This window comes from Scyliorhinus canicula, chromosome 6, assembly GCF_902713615.1.
Source record: "Scyliorhinus canicula chromosome 6, sScyCan1.1, whole genome shotgun sequence".
Taxonomy (NCBI): Eukaryota; Metazoa; Chordata; class Chondrichthyes; order Carcharhiniformes; family Scyliorhinidae; genus Scyliorhinus; species Scyliorhinus canicula.
Genome location: NC_052151.1, coordinates 32,232,306 through 32,250,252, shown reverse-complemented (window position 1 = coordinate 32,250,252; position 17,947 = coordinate 32,232,306). Strand labels below are relative to the sequence as shown.

General features: G+C 46.4%; 1 protein-coding gene across 3 annotated transcripts in view; it reads right to left on the bottom strand.

The window, feature by feature from the left end:
- The window catches only part of nphp1 (nephronophthisis 1), a 191,797-nt gene that overhangs the window by 61,344 nt on the left and 112,506 nt on the right, over positions 1–17,947 (bottom strand). For 2 of the 3 annotated variants that reach the window (XM_038799128.1, XM_038799126.1), the window contains exons 12-16: positions 13,274–13,348; positions 3,271–3,381; positions 3,014–3,096; positions 963–1,039; positions 792–885 (exon numbers count right to left, since the gene is read on the bottom strand). In XM_038799128.1, coding sequence (XP_038655056.1) covers positions 792–885; positions 963–1,039; positions 3,014–3,096; positions 3,271–3,381; positions 13,274–13,348 — 440 coding nt within the window. The remainder of the gene's footprint in view (positions 1–791; positions 886–962; positions 1,040–3,013; positions 3,097–3,270; positions 3,382–13,273; positions 13,349–17,947) is intronic. The other variant, XM_038799127.1, reaches the window with a different exon arrangement.

Below are 17,947 nucleotides of genomic sequence, written 5' to 3'. Positions count from 1 at the left end.
GTCAGCGACCCTCCTTTCCCCCCCTGCCCCACCACCAAACAGAAAAAAAGACCCCCTCCCTCCACACATTCCTCCAGGCAACCCTCCCACTTCACTCCTGTCAACTAGCCTACCCAGCTAGCATAATAAAAATAATAATAATAATCGTTTATTGTCACAAGTAGGCTTCAGTGAAGGTACTGTGAAAAGCCCCTAGTCGCCACATTCCGGCGCCTGTTCGGGGAGGCTGGTATTGAACCCGCGCTGTTGCCTTGTTCTGAATTACAATCCAGCTGTTTAGCCCACTGTGCTAAACCAGCCCCAAGCTGGTGCCCCCGCCCAACGCCTCTGTCTTCCCCTTATCCCTCCAATCAATCCCTCTCCCCCCCCCTCAAATCCTCTCAACCAACAACAAGAAAAGGCACACTCACCATCACCGCTGCCCTATCGAAACCCACCCCAAATTGCCCACCCCATGTGCCTTACAATGAACACAAAGCTCCTCTCCAAAGTTCAATGTCCTCACACTCCTCCCAGTCCATGATCCTTCAAAGTCCATTGCATCCTCTGGCGAGTCAAAATAAAATTCCTGCTTTTGGTGTGTCAATAAGGTGGGGAAGGACTGAAAAAAATCCACCGTGAGCAGGAGCCAGCAAACGTGCAATCACTCGCTCCATGGCCGCCACCGGAACAAAGACATAATTCATATTCAACAAAAAGAAAGGCCTACTCAAAAAGGAAAACATGACTTAGATTGATATGGTTTGGTGATCTTACAAGATAAGTTATCCTCATAGATCAGAAATACTTACTTTAGAAGATTTCTCATGTGTCCAGTCGGCGACTTCAGCTTTACTAGTAGTTTTGGCTGTTTCCTGGATGCCAGCAGCTGTTCAAAACGAGTAACTATAGCAGAAAGGAAAAGCAGATTAGGGTGTAGATCAAGAATTCAGGAATATCGGCATAAAATAGATATATCTCACCTCTCTTAGAAACCATTGGATCAACTTCTAATCCTTTTTCATAAGGTGTGCCACCATTTAATACAAGTTCATAGGTCCTAGAACATTGATAAAAAACAAACAAACAACACACAAGCATCAATATTTTTGTAATGATGTGGACATGCCGGCGTTGGACTGGGGTGAGCACAATAAGAAGTCTTACAACACCAGGTTAAAGTCCAATAGGTTTGTTTCAAACATGAGCTTTCGGAGCGCTGCTCCTTCCTCAGGTGAATGGAGAGGTATGTTCCAGAAACATTTATATAGACAAAGTCAGAGATGCCAGACAATGCTTGGAATGCAAGCATTTGCAGGTAATCAATTCATATCCCGAGTTAGGGGTAACCCCAGGTTAAAGAGGTGTGAATTGTCTCAAGCCAGGACAGTTGGTAGGATTTTGCAAGTCCAGGCCAGATGGTGGGGGATGAATGTAATGCGACATGAATCCAAGATCCCGGTTGAGTCCGCACTCATGCGTGCGGAACTTAGCTATAAGTTTTTGCTCGGCAATTCTGCGTTGTCGCGTGTCTGGCATCTCTGACTTTGTCTATATAAATGTTTCTGGAACATACCTCTCCATTCACCTGAGGAAGGAGCAGCGCTCCGAAAGCTCGTGTTTGAAACAAACCTGTTGGACTTTAACCTGGTGTTGTAAGACTTCTTACAATATTTTTGTAGGCAACCGAGAAATCTACTTCAGAAAAATGACAACCGTGTGTGGAAGTTATGATTGTGCAAGACATTTATACAGTACCTGATACGTAACAAGATGTGTTACAGGAATAGGGGAGGGAGGGCATTGCGTAGGAAGTGCAAATTAAGGTAACTAAAAGTATGGGAAGCAAGTACATTTCCAGGAAGCTCATGAAGGAGGGATGAGGAAGGGGCCATGCAGGGAGAAAGAACAAACAGCAGCACAAGGAATAAAAATATAAAATACATTTTTGACGATTCTTTTGCAAACGCTGCCACTAAACTAAGCTAAAATCACTCAATATCATTTTATAAATATTTGAAATAATACAACGGGCCATGCATATGAATGTCCAATATGAGCTTTCCATGGGAAAGGCCCTCCCTCCTTGTATCCATCAGGAACAGGGGTTGCATATTTACCACCCGTACATTATGACAAGTAAAAAAAAAAGTTTTATGCTTTCTCATTATGTGCCCCAAATACACAGCAAAGAGCTACTCGCTGGTTACAGATTATGGGCACAATCTAATAGAACCGTTTCTAAGTGTGGTAGCCATTGGGAGATGCCGGGTGTTTCCAGACGGCTATCCAGGCGAGGCCTTCATCGGTATCTAACATTAATTATGCCCCACGGGCTTCACGCTGGAAAGGTTTGTCCCACCAGCTGATTTGCCTGGACCACATTCGGCAGCTCACTGCTAACGAGGGGGAGCAGCTCTTAGTCCAATCCCACAGAGCAAATCCCTGTCAGCACACAGCCCTGACAACCGCACAGACCAGCCCAAATTGCAGTGATGCCAGCCTGGCCTAACTGTTGGGCGCGGTGGAGTCTAGACAGGATATCCTGTTACCCCAAGGGGATCAGAGGGTCAGCCACAGGGCAGCCAATACCACCTGGAGTGCAGTGGCAGCGGCTGTCAGCGTGGGGAGTGTCACCAAGAAGGCTGCCACCCGGAGCCACAGGAGGCTGAACAACCTCCACCGGGCCGCATGAGTGAGTGGGCATCAGCCCCCTGGCACCAGTCCCGGTTGCCATCCCCAGCCACCCGATTGTACGGTGGTTGGCACCACACACTCCCTTCACCAAGAAAAATACTGCGCCTAGGCCCCAGCACACCCTGGAGCCCACCTGCGCACCTCACCCATATCCAGCAAAAATAATCTCTTTCACATCTTTAAGAACATGGTTCAGGTAGGGGAAACATTGTCAGGTCAATGAATAAGAAAACAGTGCTAAATAACTCAAACCAGTAACAATTATGCATACAGTTAAGATTGTATTTTGCTTTATTGATTGATAAGTTCTGTTTTACAAAGCAAAGCATTCAGTTACCTGTGGGAAATAGCATCATGTGTAGCAGAAAATAGCTTCAGAAAAGCCCATCCACAGCTTAACTCCCCTTGGTGTCCAGTTGACTAAAATGTGAAAGAGGTTCAATTAAAAGGCATGCAGAACATAAACGTTACAGCTTTATTCAAGGTCATACATAAATAATAATTTATTTGTATTAAAATCGATAGCAATATTGCATTCAGATTGTTCAGGAGTCGCAAACAAAATTATCAACAAGCTTTTCATAGCTATCTTACCGTACGAATGTAGGTAACACCAAGTTCGAATAAAATGCCAATGTGGGAAGACTGGGATTTTGACCGAACGAAACAATCAGCATTCAGCAGGCTAGGAAGTATGCCGGTTACCTGGAACGTTACAGAAATATTTTTTTTGTTGTTGCAGCAACTACAGATTAATAGTTTTTGAATAATAAAAGTACCTAATAAAAGTATAATCTCTCGGGTGACATTTACAATTAGTTTGTTTAAGATTATTTATCTTACTTTGTAAATGAAAGAAGCCTAAAGCTATTTCTGAATTTAATAATGGATTTTAAAATTTATCTTAATATTCAATCATAGGGCAGCACGGTGGCCTAGTGGTTAGCACAACCGCCTCACAGCGCTGATGTCCCAGGTTCGATCCCGGCTCTGGGTCACTGTCCGTGTGGAGTTTGCACATTCTCCGTGTCTGCGTGGGTTTCTGATGGCCTTCTTGTATGTAGATGTCTTACAACCCAAAAATGTGCAGACTAGGTGGATTGGCCATGCTAAATTGCCCCTTAAAAAAAAAAAAATTCAATCATCGTTAATAGAAATGAGAATCCGGATTTATTTTTGTTAATTCAGATATGCTGAGCAGAAACCATGGAACCAGGATTAAAAAACTTAAGTGCACAGGCATATTTCACTGACACCTTGCTAAATTTGTTTGTGCATAAGACGTTGGCAGTGGGACATCTACATACAAGAAGGCCAGACTAAGGTAGCAGGAAATTGGGAAGCAATTATATGACAAAAGATAAAAACAAAACTAAAACTGTCTTCACCCAAGAGGTGCAAATTCCTATATCTAGTGATAAAAATGTATCATGATTTGAAGAAAATGCAATTAAATTGTTTGAGATTCTGGAAAGTATATTTGGGTCGGTCAGTGACCATAATGTCTTTTTTATTTCTTGGTTTTCCAGTGTATTCGTATTAGTAAGAAAAGCTAACATCCATCCAAAATATCCGTTCCCCAGGGTGTCGTATTTATGAGGGTGCGTGAGGTACTCCAAATATGGGGAGGGGAGGGGGAAGGGAGGCGAAGGCCCCCACTCACCTCTGCAGGTCCTCACATAAGGATTGCATAGCAATTGCCTGAGAAGTTCAAACTTCCAGGGGCAATTACTCTGCACTGGGAACCATCCAAAAGTACAATTTAAATCACAGTCTTTGGATGGTTTGGACTGTACAAAAGGGATTGTATGCAGGAGAGGTGAGAAGCATTAAAAGCACTTTTAAGTTCTGGATAACTACAGTCTGGATAAAGATTATGATTAAACCTCCCGTCCCACACCTTAAATCTAAGTCCCCTGGTCATTGGCCTCTCCACCAAGTGGAAAGGTTTGTTCCCGTCTACTCTATCTGTGCCCCGCATAACTTTATACATCTCAATTATGTCCCCCCTCAGTCTCCTCTGCTCCAAGGAAAACAATGCAAGTCGATCCAATCCCTCTTCATTACTAAAATTCTCCAGCCCTGCAACATCCTGGTAAATTTCCTCTGCATTCTTTCCAGTGCTATCAATCCCACCTATAATGTGGATTCCAGAACTGCACACAATACTCTGGCCTAACCAACGTTTTATATAGTTTCAGCATAACCTCCCTGCTCTTAAACCATATGCCTTTGCTAATAAAGGCAAGTACACCAGATGCCTTCTTCACCACTGTATCCACCTGTTCTGCTACCTTAAGGGACAAATGTACACACACACACGAAGATCCCTATGATCCTCTTTGACAAAGAGTCAAAGAACAAAGAGCAGTACAGCACAGGAACAGGCCTTTCGGCCCTCCAAGCCTGCGTCAATCGCGTGTCCTATCCACAGTGGAAGACACAAATAACATGCCAGTGACTGATAGAAATCAGGCTATGACAGGTGAGGACCTTGAGAGGATTGTTATCACTAAGGAGGTAGTGATGGGCAAGTTAATGGGGCTAAAGGTAGACAAGTCTCCTGGCCCTGATGGAATGCGCCCCAGAGTGCTAAAAGAGATGATTTACCAAAATTCACTAGACTCTGGGGTGGTCCCGGTGGATTGGAAATTAGCAAACGTGACACCACTGTTTAAAAAAGGACGTAGGCAGGGAGCGGGAAATTATAGGCCAGTGAGCTTAACTTTGGTAGTAGGGAAGATGCTGGAATCTATCATCAAGGAAGAAATAGCGAGGCATCTGGATAGAAATTGTACCATTGGGCAGACGCAGCATGGGTTCATAAAGGGCAGGTCGTGCCTAACTAATTTAGTGGAATATTTTGAGGACATTACCAGTGCAGTAGATAATGGGGAGCCAATGGATGTGGTATATCTGGATTTCCAGAAAGCCTTTGACAAGGTTCCACACAAAAGGTTGCTGCATAAGATAAAGATGCATGGCATTAAGGGTAAAGTAGTAGCATGGATAGAGGATTGGTTAATTAATAGAAAGCAAAGAGTGGGGATTAATGGGTGTTTCTCTGGTTGGCAATCAGTAGCTAGTGGTGTCCCTCAGGGATCCGTGTTGGGCCCACAGTTGTTCACAATTTACATAGATGATTTGGACATGGGGACCAAGGGCAATGTGTCCAAGTTTGCAGATGACACTAAGATGAGTGGTAAAGCGAAAAGTGCAGAGGATACTGGAAGTCTGCAGAGGGATTTGGATAGGTTAAGTGAATGGGCTAGGGTCTCGCAGATGGAATACAATGTTGACAAATGTGAGGTTATCCATTTTGGTAGGAATAACAGCAAACGGGATTATTATTTAAACGATAAAATATTAAAGCATGCTGCTGTGCAGAGAGACCTGGGTGTGCTAGTGCATGAGTCACAGAAAGTTGGTTTACAGGTGCAACAGGTGATTAAGAAGGCAAATGGAATTTTGTCCTTCATTGCTAGAGGGATGGAGTTTAAGACTAGGGAGGTTATGCTGCAATTGTATACGGTGTTAGTGAGGCCACACCTGGAGTATTGTGTTCAGTTTTGGTCTCCTTACTTGAGGAAGGACGCACTGGCACTGGGGGGTGTGCAGAGGAGATTCACTAGGTTAATCCCAGAGCTGAAGGGGTTGGATTACGAGGAGAGGTTGAGTAGAATGGGACTGTACTCGTTGGAATTTAGAAGGATTAGGGGGGATCTTATAGAAACATATAAAATTATGAAGGGAATAGAAAGGATAGATGCGGGCAGGTTGTTTCCACTGGCGGGTGAAAGCAGAACTAGGGGACATAGCCTCAAAATAAGGGGAAGTAGATTTAGGACTGAGTTTAGGAGGAACTTCTTCACCCAAAGGGTTGTGAATCTATGGAATTCCTTGCCCAGTGAAGCAGTTGAGGCTCCTTCATTAAATGTTTTTAAGGTAAAGATAGATCGTTTTTTGAAGAATAAAGGGATTAAGGGTTATGGTGTTCGGGCCGGAAAGTGGAGCTGAGTCCACAAAAGATCAGCCATGATCTCATTGAATGGTGGAGCAGGCTCGAGGGGCCAGATGGCCTACTCCTGCTCTTAGTTCTTATACCACCCACATGTACCCTTCTATACCCCGTCTGTTCATGTGTCTATCCAGATAAGTCTGAAAGATCGCTAAAGTACTTGCCTCAACCACCTCACTTGGCAGTGCATTCCAGGCCACCACCACCCTCTATAAAAAGTTTCCACCGCACTCACCACTAAATCGTTCCTCCCTCACCTTGAACTTGTGTCTCCTCGTAATTGTCATTTCCGCCTGGGAAAAAGCCTCCCACAAGTTCACCACATCCATACCCCTCATAATTTTATAAACTTGCATCAGGTTGCCCCTCAGTCTCCGTCCCTCTAGGGAGATCATTCCCAGTTTATGCTATCTCTCCTCATAGCTAATACCCTCCATACCAGGCAACATCCTGTTAACTTTTCAGTACTCTCTCCAAAGCCTCCACGTCCCTCTGGTAGTGTCTGCTATACCCTTTGTCAAGGAATTGAAGCGTTTTATGGACCAGATTTTTTTTGGGGGGGTACCATGATCGAAGGAGTTTTCTTTTTTTCATATGCCCACAAGGTGTACTCTCGCATCGACTTTTTTTGTTCCAAGCAGGGCGCTAATACCGGAGGTGGTGGATACTGAGTACTCGGCAATCGCAGTGACGGATCATGCCCCGCACTGGGTGATCTATGGGTTAGTGTGGAGAGAGGGCAACGCCCACTCTGGAGACTGATGTGGGGTTGCTGGCGGACGAAGTGATCTGTGGGCGGGTTAACAAGTCCATCCAGAACTACCTGGAAGCAAATGATACGAGGGGGTCTCAGCAGCGACAGTCTGGGAAGCTATGAAGGCAGTAGCCAGAGGGGAATTAATCTCAATACAGGCCCACAGAGAAAAGGTGGAATGGGAGGAAAGCAACAGGTTAGTTGAGGAGATACTCCAGGTGGACAAGAGATACTTGGAAGCTCCGGACGCGGGGCTACTGAGGGAGCAGCGGAGGTTACAGGAGGAGTTTGGGCTGTTGACCACAGGAAAAGCAGTGGAACAGTTGAGAAAGGCAAGGGGGGCGATTTATGAGTACGGGGAAAAGGCAAGCAGAATGTTGGCGCACCAGCTCAGGAAAAGGGAGGCGGCCAGGGAGGTAGATGGACTAAAGAGTAGAGATGGTAATACTGTCCTGGACCCAGCGGGGGGTAAACTAGGTATTTAAGGACTGCTAAATTATATGAGTCGGAACCCCCGGCTGGGATGGAGAGGATGAGGCAGTCTTTGGATCAGTCGAGGTTCCCGAGGGTGGAGGAGGGCCTGGTGGAAGGGCTGGGAGCCCAAATTGAGATTGAGGAAATAATCGGCCCCGGGGCCTGACGGCTACCCGGTGGAATTCTTTAAGACGTTTTCAGAGAAATTGAGCCCACTGCTGGTGAGGACATTTAACAAAGCAAGAGAGAAGGGAGTGCTCCCCCCAACAATGTCGCAGGCCTCGATTTCATTGATCCTGAAATGGGAGAAGGATCCGGAGCAATGCGGGTCATACAGGCCGATTTCTCTACTGAATGTGGATGCCAAAATGCTGGCTAAGATACTGGCCACAAGGATTGAATACTGTGTCCCGGGGGTGATAGGGGAAGACCAGACGGGTTTTGTTAACGCTAATGTTCGATGGCTGCTCAGTTTTATTATGATGCCCTCAGCAGGAGAGGAGGCGGAGGTGGTGGTAGCGACGGATGCGGAGAAGGCTTTTGATCGGGTGGAGTGGAATTACCTGTGAGAGGCGTTGGGAAGGTTTCTGTTTGGTGACATTGACTGGGTGCGGTTGCTCTTTCAGGTACCAGTAGCGAGTGTGCGTACAAACCTGCTGAGGTCGGGGTATTTTAGACTATACCGAGGGACGAGGCAAGGGTGCCCCCACTCCCCGTTACTGTTTGCTCTGGCCATAGAGCGATTGGTCATGGCGTTAAGAGCCTCTAGGAACGGAAAAGGGCTGGTTCGGGGGGGGGGGGGGGGGGGGGGGGGTTGGTTGGTTGGTGGAGCACCGGGTCTCGCTCAATGCAGAAAACCTGCTCTTGTACATTTTGGACCCGCTGGAGGGGATGGGGAAGTAATGCGAATTTTGGGGGAATTTGGCAATTTTACGGGGTATAACTTGAACATGGGAAAAGTGTGATGTTTGTGATCCAGCAAGAGGACAGAAGAGACTGGGAGAGCTGCCGCGTAGGGATGAGCTTTCGATATCTGAGAATCCAGGTGGTCCGAAAATGGGAGGTACTGCACAAGTTAAACCTATCCCGGTTGGTAGAACAAATGGAAGGGGACTTTAAGAGATGGGACATGCTCCCGCTATCACTGGCAGGGAGGGTATAGACTGTGAAAATGACGGTCTTCCCCAGATTTCTGTTTGTCTTTCAGTGCCTCCCCATCTTCATCCCAAAGGCCTTTTTCAAGCGGGTGAATAAGATTATTTTGTGCTTCGTGTGGGCGGGTAAAACCCCGCGAGAAGAAAGTGTTGCTGGAGCGCAGTCGGGAAAGGGTGGGTTGGCGCTGCCAAACTTCTGCAATTACTACTGGGCGACTAATATAGCCACGATTGAAATGAAATGAAAATCGCTTATTGTCACGAGTAGGCTTCAATGAAGTTACTGTGAAAAGCCCCTAGTCGCCACATTCCGGCGCCTGTCCGGGGAGGCTGGTACGGGATTAGGAAGTGGGTAGTGGGGGAGGGGTTGGCTTGGGAGTGGTTGGAGGTGGCCTCGTGTACACCAGTTCGGGAGCACTGATATCGACACCTCTTCCGTTCTCGCCGGCCCGATACTCCGCAAGTCCGGTGGTGGTGGCAGTCCTGAGAATCTGGGGACAATGGAGGAGACACAAGAGAGTGGAGGGAGCATCGATTTGGACCCCGATTTATAATAATCATAGGTTTGTACCGGGTAGGCTAGATGGCGGGTTCCGAAGTTGGCAAAGGGCAAGAATTAGAAGGATGGGTGATCTATTTATAGATGGGAGCTTTCCCAACTTGAAAGCCTTGGAGGATAAACTTAAATTGCCAGCAGGGAATGGTTTTAGGTATTTGTAGGTGTGAGACTTCCTGAGAAAACAGGTGCCGGCCTTTCCGCTGCTGCAGCCACGGGGGATACAGGATAGTAGTCTCCAGTACCTGGGTGGGAGGGGAAGGTATCGGGTATCTACCAGGAACTTTCGGAGGTGGAGAAAACCCCGGTGGAGGAGCTTAAGGGCAAATGGGAGGACGAGCTAGGAGGAGAGATAGAGGAGAGTCTATGGGCGGATGCCCATTCTTGGCAGTGTTAATACCGCCTCATCATGTGCTAGGCTTAGCCTTATACAATTTAAAGTAGTCCACTGGGCACATATGACAGCGGCTAGGGTGAGCATGTTTTTCGGGGTAGAAGATAGGTATGCGAGGTGCGCGGGAATCCCAGCAAATCATGGCCACATGTTTTGGGCATTTCTGAAGCTCAGAGAGTTTTAGCAGGGTCTAAGGCAATGTCCACGGTGCTAAAATCACGGGTGGCACGGAGTCTGGAGGTAGCGATCTTTGGAGTGTCGGAAGTTCATTAAACATAGAACAGTACAGCACAGTACAGGCCCTTCAGCCCACAATGTTGTGCCGACCATTTATCCTAATCTAAGATCAACCAAACCTACACCCCTTCAATTTACTGCTGTCCATGCGCTTGTCTAAGAGTCGCTTAAATGTCTCTAATGACTCTGACTCCACCACCTTTGCTGGCAGTACATTCCACACACCCACCACTTGGTGAAAAGAACCTACCTCTGACATCTCCCCTATACCTTCCCTCCAATCACCTTAAAATTATGTCCCCTCGTGACAGCCATTTCCACCCTGGGGAAAAGTCTCTGGCTATCCACGCCTCTCATCACCTTGTACACCTCTATCCAGTCACTTTTCTTCCTTCTTCGTTCCACTGAGAAAAGCCCTAGCTCCCGCAACCTTTCTTCATAAGACATGCCCTCCAGTCCAGGCAGTATCCTGGTAAATCTCCTCTGTATCCTCTCCAAAGCATCCACATCCTTCCTATAATGAGGCAACTGGAACTGGACACAATATTCCAAGTGGGTCTAACTAGAGTTTTATAAACCGGCAGCAAAACCTCGCCGCTCTTAAACTCAATCCCCCTGTTAATGAAGTGGAGATGCCGGCGTTGGACTGGGGTGAGCACAGTAAGAAGTCTTACAACACCAGGTTAAAGTCCAACAGGTTTGTTTCAAACACGAGCTTTCGGAGCACGGCTCCTTCTTCAGGTGAAGAAGGAGCCGTGCTCCGAAAGCTCGTGTTTGAAACAAACCTGTTGGACTTTAACCTGGTGTTGTAAGACTTCTTCCTGTTAATGAAAGCCAACAGACCATACGCCAGGGGGTGAAAGAGGCCAACGTCTTGGCCTTTGCCTCCCTGGTAGCCCGGAGATGGGTCTCATTAATGTGGAGGGACTCGAAGCCCCGAGTGTAGAGACCTGGGTTAGTGACATGGCTGGGTTTCTCAGTCTCAAGAAAATAAAGTTCACCTTAAGAGGGTCAATGTTAGGGTTCACCCGGAGGTGACAGCCATTCGTCGACTTTCTCAGGAAAATTAAAATGTCAGCAGATGCAGTATTCCAAGGGGGGGCGGTGGTTGGATTGTTGTTGTATGGTTGAGGTGCGTGAAGTATGGGCTGGGGGCGGGGGAAATGCTTATTTTACCATGTTGATGTCACTGTTTATGTTACTGTCATAAAATTTTTTCAAATACCTCAATAAAATTTTTTTTTAAAAAATCACTTGAAATTCTATGATCTATGATCCGCATGCGTATTGGAAGTTATATATTTTACTGTTGTAGTTCTAGCGACCAGTAGGTGGGGCAAGTATGGAGTCCTAGGACCCGGATGCACCGTGTGTTCCTTCAGAAGGTTTTGGTTAGGAGTTGATAGCAGTCACATATTAGAGTAGCTCTGTAGTATCTTAGTATATGTTAGTGTTAAACAATTATTTCCAACCGTATTCAACTTAGTTATTCATTTTAGTTATTCGTTAGTGTAGCGTTAATAATAAATAACGTTGTTTATAAAACAAAGTCTAATGTTCTTTGTCCACAATATCGAGATTCCACATCAGCCCAATCAAAGTACATTACACAGTGGAATCTGGGTTATTTAATATATTCAAGGCTGAGTTCGACAGATTTTTTTTCCCCATAGGAGAGACAAGGAATTATTTGGGGATGGGGGCAGACAAGAAAATGGGAGTTGAGGAACAATCAGATAAAGCATGATCTTATTGAATGGTGGAGCAGACTTGAGGGGCCAAACAGCCTACTGCTGCTCCTATTCTCATGTTCTTGACTAATATTTCTTCCTCATCTAAACTTCACTACAAACTCAATCATTTATCTCATTGTTCTGTGGGATTTTGTGCACAAAATGGCTGCCTAAAAATATTTCAAAGTAATTCATTGTATGTGATATTTCTGAAATATGGAATGGTACCATATAATAACATACATTGATCCATATTCTTCTCACATGGTAAGAAAGTATTTTCTAAAAACAGGAGTACGTTTCATCAAGATTTGTCTGATCTCTTATTAATCATGCAATCCTTTCTTCATAATCAATAAGCACACTTAGAGTCATAGAGGTTTACAACCCAGTTTTTACCACTAAGCTAGTCCCAATTGCCTGCATTTGGTCCATATTCCTCTCCCCATCTTACCCATACAACTGTCTGAAAGCTTTTTAAAAGATAAAATTGTGCCCGCCTCTACTACTGCCTCTTGTTCCATATATTCACCACCCTCTGTGTCAAAGAGTTTCCCCTCTGGACCCTTTTGCATCACTCCTCTCTCATCTTAAACCTATGTATTTTAGGTTTAGACTTCCCTACCTTTGGGAAAAGATGTTGACTATCTACCTCATTATACTTCCGTTACTATGTGAACACTTCCAATTGTGTCTGTTGCCACTGCAGCAGGGCATTCCACATTTATAGAATTTGAAAAGGGTCCTTGGGTATACATTTACGCATTATTGAAGATGGCAGAGCAGACTGAGAAATCAGTTAATAAGGCATGTCTGGTAGCGCAGTGGTTAGCACTGCTGCCTCTGGCACTGAGGCGAGCGTGCAGACTCCACAGTGTCCCAAGCCAGGAATCAAACCTGAGACCCTGGAGCAGTGAAGCAACAGTGCTACCCACTGTCTACCGTGCTGCTTATTCCTCATATCTCGATTCTGAGACACCAAAAATCTATCTATCTTGCCCTCAAATAGGTTCAACAAAGGAGCATCCACAACCATCTGGGGTAGGTAATTCCACAGATTCACAACCCTTTAAGTGAAGAGATTTCTTATTATTAAATGTAATGCTCCTTATCCTGAGACTGTGACCAGTGTTCTAGATTTCCCCACGTTTTTCCTTCAAACACAAAAGATAAAATCATTCTTAAATATTGACACAGGCTTTACTATATCATTCAACTTTGGTAGTGCATTCCACAGCCTCACAACCCTGTGTTAAAAAAGTGAAAAGTAAACCTACTCTTGGAGAAAAATTCCACGTTTTAGGATTTTTCATTTGCCAGGTTGCTCTGATTGTGTGTATATTGCTGAGAACCTGGAACACAGTAATAGTGAATAATAATGAACACATACTACTTATGGTGCGTAACATGGAAACATTGATTCTGCTTTGTCTTATTCCTTGCTTTTCCCAATGCACATGACACAGGAATGTTCTGGGCTGGAAAAGACCAGCTGATTTATCAACCTTCATGGCACAACTGAGCATGATGGTCGCCAATGCCCAAGGTGAGAGAATACAGACAGAAAAAAATCCATGCCACATTGCAGAGCAAAACGGGGCAAATTCCTCTCCATCTCCCAAAAGTAATCAAAGAAATTTGGAGAAGACACGTCCAGGAACCTGTATTATCAGGTCAACTGGTGATTTATCCAGCTCTTTATAAGACACGTGCAGTAAATCTGCAGTCACTGCACTAGCCAGTAACTTTTCCCAACAGTCAATGATCCTCTGAAAAGACAAACCTCCTGATGTCAAATCAGCTCTATCTTTAAGCAACTAGGGCAGCACGGTGGCTCAGTGGGTTAGCACTGCGGCCTCACGGCGCTGAGGTCCCAGGTTCGAATCCCGGCCCTGGGTCACTGTCCGTGTGGAGTTTGCACATTCTCCCCGTGTTTGCGTGGGTTTCGCCCCCACAACCCAAAGATGTGCAAGCTAGGTGGATTGGCCACTCTAAATTGCCCCTTAATTGGAAAAATGATTGGGTACACTAAATTTATAAAAAAAAAAAAAAAAAAAATCTTTAAGCAACTTAACACTCTTACTAAATGCCTGAATTTTGGCAGAGATATGGAGGCTGCTATAGTGGGTGGCATCCAGACATAGAGGTCCTGCCTCCAATTCTGAACCATCCCATATTTGCCAGTAGGGGAAAGGGGACAGTGTGGGACTCGTATATCAGGGAAACCCAAACTCCAAGCTAAATGCAAAGTGACCCTAAGGGCCGGAGTTCGCACCTTGTAAGTCACAAATTTATGGAGTAGAAGTAAATGCTTGAAGGCAGATAAGAGGCTGGATTCTTCCAAAATGGGACTATTTGCCCACGCAGGCGTACAAACGCTGCAGTTTTACTACCACAGATTCCTGTAAAAAAGATGTTAGTTCAATGCCCTGCAGGAGGCTATCAAGGATCTGGAGTAAATCTTGCAGCTTTAGCTGCGGATACGGGCCCCCGCACTTCCGGTTTGGAGTTTGCACATGCACAATGCGGTAGCCTCCAGCGGCCACGGCAAGCTCCATGGCGGACTCGGACCTTTGGGCCAGAAGCGAAAATGAGACCCCCCCCCCCCCCCCCCCCCCAGATTGGCCACGCACACGAGCATCTACCCTCCCGGATCTAATCCCCAGCCGCCTATAAGGCCCCCCTGGTGTCCAATTCCCCCCATCCCCCACCAGGGTGGCCGCAGACTGAGTCTGCAGCCAGGTGAGCATCCCAACCGGCAATAGGTGTTTAGTTCCACGGCGCCAGGAACTCGGCCAGTCGGGAGCGGAGGATCGCTGGGCGATCACGCTGGGTCCCGGAGAATCGCCAGGCCGGCGCCGGGCCAGGTTTCGGCGTGAAAGTGGATTCTCCGCTCCTGCGCCCGGCTGCGATTTTGGCACAGAGCTGCAAAGAATCCAGCCCAAAGTCTGTAGAACTGAATGTGAATTTATTTAAATTCCCAGCCTTTTAAAAAATCAAAGACTATGTCGTTGAAAGGTTAAATAGCCGATAATAATCTAAGTGGCAGGATTCAAGTTCACTGTTGGATTACAGCTCAAACAGGTTGTTGCAGAGAAGGTTTGTTTCACTGATTCCCGGGATTAGAAGGGTTTGTTTTAGGAGAAAAGGATGGACAGGTTGAGCCTGCATCCATCGGAGGTTAAAAGGAGAGGTGATCATAATAAAACATACAAGATCAATGTGAGGTGGGGAGAGGGGGGCAGCGGGAAGTGAGAGAGAGAGACTTGACAGGGTGGATGCTGAAAGAAATTTCCCCTTGTGGGGAGACTAGAATTAGGGGAGACAGTTTAAAAATAAGGGGCCTCTGTAGCCATGCTGGCCACGCAAAATGGACACTGAGCCAAACTAAAATGGAAGACAGAAGGAAAAGCCTGTTTAGTGAGAACAGACAGCCTGCTCTCAACTAATTAGCATTTTGCAAGCAGCAAACCAGTTTTCTGGCCAGGTGCAAGATCTCCAAGCCAAAGGTGTTAATGGCAAAGCGCTTAACATTCTGATGAGGCAGCCCAGATCCAGGCACACACAATGGCAACATTTCCATCTCAATGTAACACTTAATTGGTTGTGCAAACAAGATGGCACCAGAGTAACGAATATCGAAACCACCCCCCAACATCGAGGGAAGCCCCCGCATTGGAGGATTTCGAAGGTAGCCGTTTGGAAACGCTCCAATCGGTACCGAAAGGTAGAGCCCGCCTAGAAGGGGGCAAGGACATTAGAGAGGGGTATAAAGGCAAATTCCCCACAGAGCCCGGTCTGTTAAACCCGTGCTCCGGCTCTGACTGACATCTTGCATCCTGACTCCAGCCGTTGAGCACCAGCCGCCGAAACCGTAAGTTCAACGCTCGCTACGCGATCCAAGCCCACTAGACCCCCAGTACCAGAACGCTTGCTGAAGGCTGCAGTACAAGACCAGGACGAAGGCCTCGTTCTCTGACCTTGCTTGTTCCTGTTAGATAAGTATTCTGTTCACTTAAGTTTAGTTATAGCTTAGTCTCTTAGTGTGTGCATGAGTATTTATTATAACTGTATAATAAATATTGATCGTTTGAACCTTACTAATCGGTGTATCGTCTTTATTACTTTGAACTTGACCTTGGAATACTTGTGACGTTGTCTATACGGCAACTGGCGACTCCAGAGCTGAATAATTACATACAACAGAGCCTAGTAGTGTTAAGCACACGTCGAATACGGAGGCGTGTTAATACACTCCAATAAACGCGTTTTACGCCCACAGTAAAACGTGCAACATTTAGTGGCGACCTCCTGGCGGGACACGGTTGTAAGTGGAAACCCCACACCGTCCAGGACCCTGAAATTTGAATTAGAACTCCAAATTGCAGAGAAAGAAAGAGATCACAAGTATTCAAGGTGTTCAAAATAATAAGCGTAATTCGGAAGTGTGTTTAGTGCATGCGTACTAACAGGGCTGTAAGGTAAAACTGAAAGCTTTTTGTTGCGACAAACTTTCGGTAGTTTTGTTAACGGAACATAGCGTAAGCCGTACCCGTTTCTCGAAACACAACCCCAACAACCCCCTGTTCCAAATTATAAAAAGAGAGTCAGAGGAAATGGCCATGCAGGCAATGGAACGTCTGATGGATCCAGCAAAGTTTGTGGTCGCAGCGACCAGCAGCAGTAGCAGAGTAGGCCAGTGTCCCACGTGGGAGCTGGAACTCCGCAAATATTTGCAGGGAAAGGGATGGCCCCTTTGGAAAGAGTTTTGTGCAAATGAGGAGACAGGTCCCGGGAGTATAGGTCATACTTGGTGGGAGAACCTCTCTCAAATACACAAAAAGAATCTAGGTAAAGCACGCAAGCCGATGGCGATTGTGTCCTGTTTGGCACAGTTGCGAGGCGCAGAGGAGGTCATCAGGACGCTCCGGACAGATTTAGAAGAGAGGAATAGGATGAGTAAGGTCGATGTCAGGGACATCGAGAAGGAGAACCTGGATCTCAAAGGGAAGTTGGCAGAGAAGGATAGAGAGGTGGATGATGCCAAAAGGGCTCACCAGTCTTGTCTAGCTCATCTGAACAGTTCCCAGACCCAGTATGAGAAAGCCTATCAGGACGTGCAACGTGCCGTTCTGATAAGACAGGAATCAGAAAAGCAGGTGGAGGCATTGCAGAGGCAATGTTCTGATCTCAAAGCAGCTTTGAGAGCACTCCATGCTGCAACGACCGAACAAAGACAAAGCACAGTTGACCACGCGAAATGCAGGAAACAGATTGCGGAACTGCAATCTCTGCTTTCGGTGCAGAATGGCTTCCAAAGCACCTTTGGAGCACAGTTAGATGGGGAAAATGCCCCAGATTGGCAAGAATTAAGTGAGACAGCGCAGCGTTATGTTCAGGGAACATGTGCGCCAGCAGCTCAGCAGAAACGACAGGCACCCCAACCCCCCACAGCTCAGACCATAACCGCACCCATGAATCCCGTAACCACGCAGAGAAAAGCCGAATCAGAAGGCGCCCCAGACATAACTTACACCACCCCTTTAACAGTAACCCAGCTAAGGGACGCGTGTGAAAAGATCACTCCGTTCCTCCCCACCGCAGACCCCCACCAGTTTTTCGCTAAAGTAAAGCAGCAGGCTACCATGTACGGCCTGGATGAGAGAGAGCAGGTTAAGCTCACCGTGCTGAGTTTAGACCAGAGTGTAGTAGCAGCCCTCCCCGACCCACAGAACGTGGCAGGAGGCAGCCTAGAGGAGATGCACACCGCCATTTTAGATGCCATAGGGTACAATAGAGGTGACCCAGTAGAAGGATTGAACAAATGCCGACAGAAAAGATCAGAACACCCCACAGCATTCGCAGGAAGGCTGTGGATTCATTTCAGCGCAGTTTTTGGACAGTTAGATAGAGCGCATTTAACCCGTGAAAACATGGTTAAGTGGACGCGC